The sequence below is a fragment of the Argopecten irradians genome, chromosome 6, assembly GCF_041381155.1.
Source record: "Argopecten irradians isolate NY chromosome 6, Ai_NY, whole genome shotgun sequence".
NCBI classification, from domain to species: domain Eukaryota; kingdom Metazoa; phylum Mollusca; class Bivalvia; order Pectinida; family Pectinidae; genus Argopecten; species Argopecten irradians.
This window is the reverse complement of record NC_091139.1, coordinates 20,919,349-20,931,204: the sequence shown is the minus strand read 5'-3', so window position 1 is coordinate 20,931,204 and position 11,856 is coordinate 20,919,349. Positions and strand designations below refer to the sequence as shown.

The 11,856-nt window shown below is 34.7% G+C and overlaps 1 protein-coding gene across 1 annotated transcript in view; it reads right to left on the bottom strand.

The window, feature by feature from the left end:
- Positions 1-6,746: 6,746 nt before the first annotated feature.
- The window catches only part of LOC138325295 (intraflagellar transport protein 172 homolog), a 71,855-nt gene continuing 66,745 nt past the window's right edge, over positions 6,747-11,856 (bottom strand). Inside the window, exons 41-48 of the mRNA XM_069270851.1 lie at positions 11,468-11,584; positions 11,056-11,166; positions 10,473-10,688; positions 10,278-10,337; positions 9,979-10,077; positions 9,293-9,446; positions 8,692-8,783; positions 6,747-8,212 (exon numbers count right to left, since the gene is read on the bottom strand). Of these exons, the coding sequence (XP_069126952.1) occupies positions 8,123-8,212; positions 8,692-8,783; positions 9,293-9,446; positions 9,979-10,077; positions 10,278-10,337; positions 10,473-10,688; positions 11,056-11,166; positions 11,468-11,584 (939 nt within the window). The 3' untranslated portion in view covers positions 6,747-8,122. The remainder of the gene's footprint in view (positions 8,213-8,691; positions 8,784-9,292; positions 9,447-9,978; positions 10,078-10,277; positions 10,338-10,472; positions 10,689-11,055; positions 11,167-11,467; positions 11,585-11,856) is intronic.

The following is an 11,856-nucleotide window of genomic DNA, read 5'->3' as shown; positions in this document are numbered from 1 at the left end:
TCAAGCATACAGGTAAGCCACAGTATCCAGCTATACAGGTGCCTCAAGGTGACCATCGATAGATGGCCAGAGGGCAGAATCGTTGCCTTCTGTGTTTGCACGGCTTTATGAGAATGGGGGCAGTATCTTTATATAATATGTGATTTTAGAATTGTTTCTATGGAAGTTTGTTAAGACAAACAAATATACTTAACCGTTTAAAAATCATATAGGTTCATGAGTTTGAAACACATAAGTACCATTCTTATTAGATACATGTACATGCTTGTTGTAGAGCCTGGGTAAACATGTACACCGTTTCCCGAGGGGGGGGGGGGGGGGGGGGGGGGGGTAGATTGGGGGATTGGGGATGAGGTAAAATCTAGCTGCCAAAACATATAGTAAGTGATGCTGAATACACCTCAATTATTGTCACAATTATTGTCATGACAGGCAGCCATGAAGTGGAGCTGATGGAAGCTGTACAATGCGTAAATCAAGCATGTCTGTCACAACCTTGAATTTACCAATAATACATGTATATAATATTATAATCAATTAGGGATTTGGGATGAGGTAAAAACTAGCTGCCAAAACATATAGTAAGTGATGCTGAATTCACCTCAATTATTGTCATGATAGGCAGCCATGAAGTGGAGCTGACGGGAGCTGTACAATGCGTAAATCAAGCATGTCTGTCACAACCTTGAATTTACCAATAATGTATATATTGGGATGAGGTAAAAATCTAGCTGCCAAAACATATAGTAAGTGATGCTGAATACACCTCAATTATTGTCACAATTATTGTCATGACAGGCAGCCATGAAGTGGAGCTGATGGAAGCTGTACAATGCGTAAATCAAGCATGTCTGTCACAACCTTGAATTTACCAATAATACATGTATATATTATAATCAATTAGGGATTTGGGATGAGGTAAAAACTAGCTGCCAAAACATATAGTAAGTGATGCTGAATTCACCTCAATTATTGTCATGATAGGCAGCCGTGAAGTGGAGCTGACGGGAGCTGTACAATGCGTAAATCAAGCATGTCTGTCACAACCTTGAATTTACCAATAATGTATACATGTATATATTATAATCAAAATTAATTTAGATTAGGTACTTATTCAACATTGTAATATGGTATTTTATATACATAGTCATGATAATCAGGTTTCTGATATATGTAAAAAGCCAGTGTAAAAAAATCAAATTAATGAGAAGATATCGGATGAAATATGATATTCCAATAATCTTGAAATAAATGTTTTAGTTAATTATACACTTGGTATTTAGATTATTTTTAATTTTAATATATAAAGCTTCATTATCAAATAAATTAAAATGCACTACCAGTTAAAACACATATCCCTATTGACTAGCATTGTTGTATAACTGTACGTATTTGTGTGATGAGTACAATGTATGTATGTAAAGAGGCTGCCACCTAGGTACAGCATGCTATAAATGGACCCCCTGGGGTTGGGACAAGGTACTACAAATATACAGGTGTTGTTAGTATGTGATACACTTGACTGAACATATTGAAGGGTGCCCAAGGAAGGCCCCAGGCCCCTGACCCCACTATGACCAATGTTAGGTAATTTAGATTATCATACCTGTGTGGTTGATGGAACAGTATGAAGTCCAAGTGACCATGGCAACTGCAGTCCTAGCCTAGGGGTTTACCTTTCGAGCAGGCAAATTTTAAGTGTACAATATAATACATGTATGGATCATACATTGTTATCACGTAACTCACTCACGCGGTTTGTAAAAGAAGGTCAGAATAGGATATTGTCAAATTATCAAGGTTTCTAGAATTAAACTAATTATGACAAATTCAGAATTTAATCAACAACTATGAATCTACAGTTTAAATGGGTAGAAGTTGGATTTATTTTGATTCTATCTGTTTGATTAACAGGCATGTGACCTACATTTTAGCGATCGGTCCTTTGAACAGTGTTGATGCTCACGGGCAGCCACATGCCCGATACTAAATTTTTGCTTTCTTAAGCCAGTGCTTACAGGTTCCTCAATCGGTTGACACAATAAAATGTAGTTTCTAATGCAAATTTTTAACGTCAATGGACGATTTCTCATTTTTCCAATGCTTTGCAACGAACCAGGTTCCATGTAGCAAATGTATACGTATTATACATTTGACAGGATTAAAACTATTTCGCGCACCTTGCCGTTTAGAAAACTATATTCCATACATACATAGTTAAACATTTTATGAAGAATTTAATTTGTTTATGTTTATATGTCCTTGCTTTTATTATGCCCATCAATATATTCTTTTTAATCAAAATATTTTGCCGATCAAAATATCTCTTTGGCGACGATTTGCTTACACTGAAAATCTTACTTCACGCAAGGTTCATCACTTTATGCATTCGAAAAAGAATTTCATCTTTAAACTACATATCACTAGCTAAGAAAAATATTTTTTCCTGGGAAAATGCGGACTTGAACTATCCATTGATGAGACATAACCAGAACGTGGTTTACCGTACGCAGTTAATTTGCAACGCAGTTAATTTGCTTTTATAACTTCTAATAAACGTCCTTATTTATAAATTAAATTGTATGATAATATATATTGATACATTTTACTTTATATGTATCTATTCAAATAAACATTACAGTACGAATGATTTCCAGTAATTAACGGCAATTTTTATGTTGCAATAAATATTATGTTTCTGATCGCAATAAATATTTCTATCTGTCAAAGTCCATATAGACTGCAGAATAAATACATTTTTTCTCATATCTCTGTGGCACATCATCTAGTCTGTCTGTGGTCTGGATGTAGTGGACATTTTACCTGGACACGATGTCCACCTGTAGTGGACACCGTGTTCACACGTAGTGCACTCCGTGTCTACCTGTAGTCTAAATCTTGTGCACTCCGTGTCTACCTGTAGTCTAAACCTCGTGCACTCCGTGTCTACCTGTAGTCTAAACCTCGTGCACTCCGTGTCCACTCGTAGTTCACACCGTGTGCACAATGTGTAACCTTTAGTCTACTACCAACTGTATCATGTATCACATCATTTGCTTCTTATGTTAAGTGATTAGTTCTTGTAACTTGTGTTTTATTTCTCACACAAATATTATCATTTCAGTAATCGTCTCTTTCACAGCAAACACGACTAGACGCGGTCTATTACCCTACCGGCGTCTACAGAAATATCAAGGACTCTCAACCCAGGTGAAGGTCGAACTGAACGTCGATTGATAGTCATACGGTGTAAGATTAACTTCCTTGAACAATGAAGGAAAGCGAAAGTACCAATACATAATACACGCTAACTGAAACCAACATTATGACCCTACAACACTTTTTTTTAATATACATGTTTACTTTAAAGGGACAATTCATTCTAAGAGAACATTAACATTTGTACATATATCGGAAAAAACCCAGTTTTAATGGAATTTAGATCAGTCGGTTTTACTGTGATGTGCCTGAAAACCCCATGGTGGTGACATGTGTGTGAAATTTTCAAACTCGCTCGTTGTCCGCCATTACACATTGTGGTCGAACATCTTGTATGCCGAACCCTGTCCCTTGCTCGTAGAGTAATGCAACTTTTGTCTATAACTGCTCAAATCGCTCTGACAATAGTTTGTTTACCTTATTAGGTGAATTATCTTGCCTCAAAATCATTTTATCACCTTCGCAGTGGTTATGTAGTTCATTTGTTTAACGTGCGTGACTTTGGCTCGGGTATAGGTACAGCGTCCATATTCTACCTGCATAATCGTATTGATCAACGATTTGATATTTCAGCGATATTAATTAAAATACTTAACAATGACGTGGAATTTGTCAACGTTTAACGTTATTTGTTTCATAAGAAATATAGAACAATACATTTATGTCATATTTCACTTCTTGGTTATGTAAAAGAATTAGCCTGAGTGAATTGTCCCTTTAAACCTGTGATGCGTCCCCAATTTTCACGATTCCCTTTCCTTCAGCAACGTCCAGTGTCAAAAGTGCTGACGGTATATATCAAATGGTAAACCAATAGTGACACACTGAACTGGAAAGAAATTAGACTGTATGTGTTTCTGTTGGTAAGTTGTTGTGTTTTCAATGGATTTAAGCATTTGCTATAAAGAGTTATATTATACTCATTCTTTGAGTTAGGGTAAGTGTTCTGGTAACATTTCGGATTTAAATTAAATCGTGATTAGGTTTCATTAACAGGTGATAACAAAAATCACAAACTGAAATAAATACAAATTAGGAATAGGCCGTAATGTGTGAAGTCGATTAATGTTCCTCTGTTGTCACATAGACAAGCAAAACATACATTTGAAGCAGATCAGTGCTAAAAAGATTTTATCTTTGCTGACTCCTATTTTGAACATCAAAGATCGATGATAAATAAATGCTGTGTTATTGACGGTATGGTCTAAGCACCTAAAAATATCAGACTGTGTTCAGATGCAATTTGAAACAGTTTCGATACTTTCCAATTGTCATCAATTGGCTCAAGATACCGTCACAGGGTTGAACAATCTATGACATAAAATATTTGAGTGTTTTTTTTCTCTTTGCTGTATGCTGCAAGTCATTCTGACCATCTTCACAGTATTGTTCCATAGCGCCCTGATCAATCGTCCGATACACATCGGTCGTAAGATAGTTTGTTATTTGGTGAAATCATTTAGTCAAGCCTTCACACTCAAGTTTGGTTCCATCCAACTTTCTATATCAATAAGTGGCATAGCCAATCAAATGTTTTGCTAATCGGACACAATTGCTGCTTGAGAATTGTCTGTAATTACACATTAAAAATGTATTTGGTGACAAACACTTGATTTTATAAGGTAATTACATTATATAAGTGTAAGGCCGTCAAAAATACCCCATGCATGAGCAGCCTACTATCAAATTGTTGAACTATATATACGTAAACAGGAATCCTGCGTTTTTCATGAACATATTATACATAAGTGAAAAATTAGTTTATCATAGCAAACTCAAAAGTGATTGTTTCTTATTTCGATGCCTAAAGTGTTTGTTGAAAATGAAATGCGTGGGTATTGTTTTGTTCGTGTGCTTTAGGTAGACACGGAAAACAACTTCCCCTCCGTACTGGATTTTCCCTGAAAAAAGTACCAATCAAAAAGGCTGATAACATGAGTAACCGACGATGAGAAAACTCATAGGTTATCCTACCCCTGTCATGACTTCGTCTTCTATATAAAGGAATTCTAAAACATTGGTCAAATTCTTCATGCAAGACTCTTTCGACTCCATAATAAGGTTTAGTCTTCCATTTATCCAGAAGAATTTTTTTCTCCATGGACTTAATTCCTCTTTTCCCTAGGATTCCTCCCATTGAGATCAATCCTATTACAAATACGTTTCTTGGAATATGGTTAATTCGTGATTACTCTGAATGTAAAAACTATTCGCTGAAGTCATCCACTATAAGTGCCATTGTCTAAAAGTCATCCACTATAAGTGCCACTGTCTAAAGGTCATCCACTATAAGTGCCACTGTCTAAAAGTCATCCACTATAAGTGCCACTGTCTAAAAGTAATCCACTATAAGTGCCATTGTCTAAAAGTCATCCACTATAAGTGCCACTGTCTAAAAGTCATCCACTATAAGTGCCACTGTCTAAAGGTCATCCACTATAAGTGCCCTGTCTAAAAGTAATCCACTATAAGTCCCATTGTCTAAAAGTCATTCATTATAAGTGCCACTGTCTAAAAGTCATCCACTATAAGTGCCACTGTCTAAAAGTCATCCACTATAAGTGCCACTGTCTAAAGGCTTCCACTATAAGTGCCACTGTCTAAAAGTAATCCACTATAAGTCCCATTGTCTAAAAGTCATTCATTATAAGTGCCACTGTCTAAAAGTCATCCACTATAAGTGCCACTGTCTAAAAGTCATCCACTATAAGTGCCACTGTCTAAAGGTCATCCACTATAAGTGCCACTGTCTAAAAGTCATCCACTATAAGTGCCACTGTCTAAAGGTCATCCACTATAAGTGCCATTGTCTAAAAGTCATCCACTATAAGTGCCACTGTCTAAAGGTCATCCACTATAAGTGCCACTGTCTAAAAGTCATCCACTATAAGTGCCACTGTCTAAAAGTCATCCACTATAAGTGCCACTGTCTAAAGGTCATCCACTATAAGTGCCACTGTCTAAAAGTAATCCACTATAAGTCCCATTGTCTAAAAGTCATTCATTATAAGTGCCACTGTCTAAAAGTCATCCACTATAAGTGCCACTGTCTAAAAGTCATCCACTATAAGTGCCACTGTCTAAAAGTCATCCACTTTAAGTGCCACTGTCTAAAAGTCATCCACTATAAGTGCCATTGTCTAAAGGCCATCCACTATAAGTGCCACTGTCTAAAGGTCATCCATTATAAGTGTCATTGTCTAAAGGCCATCCACTTTAAGTGCCATTGTCTAAAAGGCTTGACTATTTGGTTTGGTTGGTTTTACGTCCTATGAACAGCCAATACAAGTGTTTATTGTAGTGTTTTGTAGAGCATCGTAGTGGAGTGGAATTACACGTCTAATTTTACTTAGATGGACTTAAGGCTGTGTCAGGTTTAGGTGGTCTGAGGTCTGACAACTGGCCTATATGGAATTCAAACACGCCAGAGGAAGAGGGCTTGTGATACTATGTTTGGACCTCTTAACCACTCTGCTATCGTTGAAGTTGAAATCGAGTCTTGGATAAAACAAGCAACATTTTTAAGATACATTTTTTCATTTATTCTATAATAAATTACAAACATAATAAAGAATTTATCAACAGACTTCAGAAAGAAAAAAAAAGTATTTTCTTCACCTCAAAGCTTGAGCTTAATCTGGAGATTCTATATGGACGGAATTAGCATTAATAATGGGGAAAAAATGCATTTCTCACCTTACATTATCACAGTTAATATATGAAAAGAGAATCTTACAGCAAAAAGTCAATTTAGCAATTTAATAATTTAGCTTATTATTCACTAGATCAGTTGATTTCTCTATAAAGATATCACAGTCTACTAGTATATGTATCACTTTGATTTTTTTTTCATCAATTAAGAAAGTAATTGAAATTTAATGATAAATAATTTCTAGTTTATAAGATCTATTAAAACGTAATCCCAATACAAATCATTCTCAATCTACAGTTTCAAACTCTGTCCCAGGATTATACCACAAAATTGATAAAAACAGTGACTTTGGCTTCTATATGACTCTAAAATATCTCAAGACACGACCCAGTCCAAGGTAATAGCATATTTGACTACTGTTCAAACAATACATTATTTCTGTGATAACAGATAGTTTCTATAAATAAAATCGTTGATACATTATTTCTGTGATAACAGATAGTTTCTATAAATAAAATCGTTGATATTGACCGAGTCCAAACACCCTAAGACACAAACTCGTCCAAGGTATTCTTAAACTTGACCGCTCTAAAATATCTTTTAATATTACTGGTAATAACAATATTTTATAAACAATCTCTCTGAAATAACATAGGTTCAAACACCCTGAAACACTAACTTGTTCAAGGTATTTTAACTTACCAATGTTATAAAAAGTTGTTTCTTTTAGATTTTCCATTAATAACAAAATGTTTCTAATAATAGTAACAGACTTGCATTGGTAAACTTATGTATCATTCCAAAAATTCTAATACTGATACTTAACCATACATGTAAATATTACTATACATCTGAACAAGCCTATAGGCTTTCTATTGATGTTGGACTGGTGAGATACTTGAGCAAGGGTGATGTCACATTTACCACAGATCTGAATAGAGATGCACATGCTAATTATGACTGCTGAGTGCTTTTGCAAAGACTGGAACATCCTGAACATGCCTCAGGTGTATTGTTCAATAGATATAGCTGAGCACATAATATCTGATGATTAAACACTTCTAACATACACAAAGTCTATTGGCATATGAAGAAAATGTTGTTGATATCTTAGGTTTCACTTTCATAAGTATCAAATCAAATCAAATATCTTGAAGAAAAGGAATATTTTGACAGAATTACTTCTGCAGAGATCTAAAGAATGTAAGATTCAATGTGATGATAGTGACATCTAGAATAGTGTTTGTTGAATCACTGGAAGGAGTAGGTAGGGTTGGGAGTAGCTCCACACCAAACCCCAATAAACTTGAGGACATCTTGGAGCTCTGTGCTGTGTGAAACCTATAACACAACAAAAGACATTTTCAGAAATTAATATGACAATATGCTGATTCACCAATACCATCGATATTTGAAACAGTCTAAAGGAATGGTTTTTGTAAGTCAACATTATGTCAAAGTCGTTTTTTACTACAATTATTTTAAACGGCCTGTCAAATACATATAAAATCATTTGTCAAATTATAGAATCTCATTCCTTTGGGATCAAACATCAAGTAGATCTACCTTAACTTATAGATAAGAATTTGATTTCCATAAAACTTTTTATAACAACTTAAATCCACAGTTAAAATATTTAAAATTCATCAAAATTTGTTCAGAGCACCTTCTATAAGCCATTGACAAAAATTTCCATTCCAAGTTGCATTTTTAAGAAAACCAAAAAATCTGAACTCCACCAAATATTTGATATAATTGTAATAATGTACTGAGCATTTTCCTTACATTTAATATGTCAATATAAGGCCACATGAACTTACCTTTGTAGCCATTAAGAATTTGTTCCAATCATCTTTGTTTGCAACTTTTCCTGCCTGTTTGAAGTCTAGCTGGTTTCTCAACACAGGGTAACCTGTTAACAAAACAAACTAAAGTCAAGCTTGTCTGCTCACTTATGTAGTATGTATGTATTTTACAGTCCAAACTCACATAACATGTACTTTTACACTACAAACTAGGGAATATTATGTAACCTTTGACCCCATGTATAAATAACGTATGATGCAAACTAAAATTAAAAATCAATGAAGATCATTTGAAAACATTAATTATTGTTTGATATAAATATCATGATAATATTTCCAAATTTTAACATCCTTAAAATAGATAAGTCATACATATGAAACAGAAAGATTTCATGAAAATAATCTTTACTACTAAAAGATACAATGGTGTCAATCCAGCTCAGGGGAGACAACTAACCAATCAGGATAATAATGTTAACATTATAGCTATTAGCTAAAGACAAAAATAATAGATACTCTAAAATCATTAATACAAAATTTGCAGTAAATCAGAATTGTTGGGTGATAAGACATTTTACCGTGTGTGATATTAAAAACCAGTATATAACTATGATACCTGTGATGACACATGGGAGGGATCGAATGCCAGTGTCTGGGGCCACAAGTGAGGCCTCATATACATTCCTCTCGTCACGGGGGAGCACTTGTTCTACTTTCTGGTCCATAGATACAGCTAGTACCCAATCTCTGATGCCCTCATGTTGCTGGCTCTGAAATACACAACAGTACAAATTATATAAACTCTAACCCTACATTTAATTATTGTCACAGAACCGCAGTTGATTACACTGTGTTACACTTATCAAGTGAATGAGAAGTGTATTGTAATCAATAGGGTCTTCCAATATGACACTGAATGAATGTACAGTTGTTAACTCAAAGTGTAATGTTTTATCATGACCAACATAATATGCCTGGTCACTTAGGTACCTGATTCAACTGTATTTCAAGTTGGACCAATAGACATAAAAGTATTTTGTTGAGTTGAAATTTTCTTCTTTTTATCTCATGAAATTAACATTCTTTTCAAATCTGGTTGTATTTTCTAAATACACTGTACACAGTGTTCCCAAAAAAAGGATCTTGAATTACAAAGTCATAAAAATCAACTTAAAAGACATAAAAATGGAAATTGGAAGGTCACGTCTTCATATATCAATCTTTGAAACATTAAATCAACTCAAAAGACATAATGATGAAAATAAAATTGTAAGGTCGTGTCTGGGTATATATCAAACTTACTGTGAGATGAGGTTTTTCCGGAAGTGGTATTTCAAATGGAATGTCAGTCTCCTGGAAATCACTGTGGTCCAACATGTCCAGGGATCCTTCCTCTATAGCCTACAATCACAATACATTCTCTGTTCATTCATACTTGATAGCAAGTATACTAAGACTTTAATTCTATCTGCTTTCTGGTTTTCTGTTTGTTGTACAAGTCCATCATGGAAAATACACTACAATGATTCTGCCTTTAAGAAATTTTGAAGCAACATTATCACTGATGGCCTATTTCCACTTGCAGACTTAGAAGTACTCACCTCTGAGATATCAAGGTAACGGTTCAGGAACACAAACGCCATGTTTTCTTGATTGGTGGCCTGGAATTATAAACACATCCTCTTTTTATCATAAAACAATTATAAATTGTTAGATATAACCGTAATTTTAATAACATTACAGGATATATATGATTCCATTGCCTGCCCAATGGATACACGTATTTGTAGACCTACCCGACACATCATGCCTGATTCGTAGAATGCCTTGTCTGCTGGTATGATGTCTGTGTGTCGCAGCAGTGACACAGAAAGTTTGGTGGCCACACTATCCAGCGATTTGTGAGCCATGGCCGCTGACCGCGTCGCATAGTAGTGAGCTATGAGCAGCATCCACTCAAACTCATTATGGGCTGGAGAACCACTTTCACTCGACTTGCCCATGTTTTCACACTGAAATTAAAACAACAAATACTTGTAATATGATCAGATCATATCATATTGTCTGATTTAAAGTATTCCAACTTTTTCAGTTTTGAAATGGACAGAGTTATAGTGTCTAATATAAAATTTAACATTCCCATTTTCTTTCCACTTAATTAACTCTTTATTTAATGCTTCCAAAAATAAGGCATGATTACTGCTGTTTGTAAACTTATAATGTTATGATTTTAACCTATATGTCATACAACAATGATTGCAATATATAGATAAATTGGATGATGACCAATGAAATTCTAATTAAATTAAATTATTTCTGAGGCGAAGGCAAAAAATGATGCTCTAAATTTAACATATATATCAGGTATTTAGAACTTACCAAGTCATAGAAGACATCTCTGAGGTCAGCCCATATTCTATAGGATTCAGAGTTGTTCAAATCTCGTGTGTTAACAATGTCACTAAATATACGCTTGTAAATGTTGAAATTCTGCAAATAAGGAAAAGAAAATATGAGTTATTTACCACTGAAACCCACCAAATGTTACACAGTAGATACCTAACGAATGCTGTTCTGACAGTCGATCATATCTACTCAACTAGGAAAATTTTCAATTTTTATCTTGAATATGCTAAAATGAGCATCTATACATGATAACTTCATTCCTAAACTGACGAATATTTGGATTAATTTAGTACGAAATAAGTTCTTGAAAATGGTGATTTTGACTGAAACCTTCTATCTCATTTACAGTAACAATTGAAATCTTCAGTGTCTTATCCCTGTTTACCTGGGCATTTGCTGGCGCTCCATAGCGGACGTAAATCTCCAAAGCTTTGCGGCTGTCGCCTCCTTTAATCAGTTCAGTAGCATACAGGGCAGCATATTTGTGAAGAACTTTCGGATTCTGTCAATAATATAATCTTAAATCTTAAATACTGTACAACAAACAAATGGTATTTTATCTGAGTAGATGCATTACCACATAAAGGTCCAAATAGATATTCCAATAGCCAGGTTTTCAGTGAATCTAATATCTGTATATTTGAGTATGGCTGTATGCATAAACACAAACATCCACAGCAGGTTTACCAGTCCAAGGTACAGCAAAACATGTTACATCTCAAATCCTATAAGACAGTTCCAATTGCCCCAAGAGACATTATCAAAGTCTAAAAA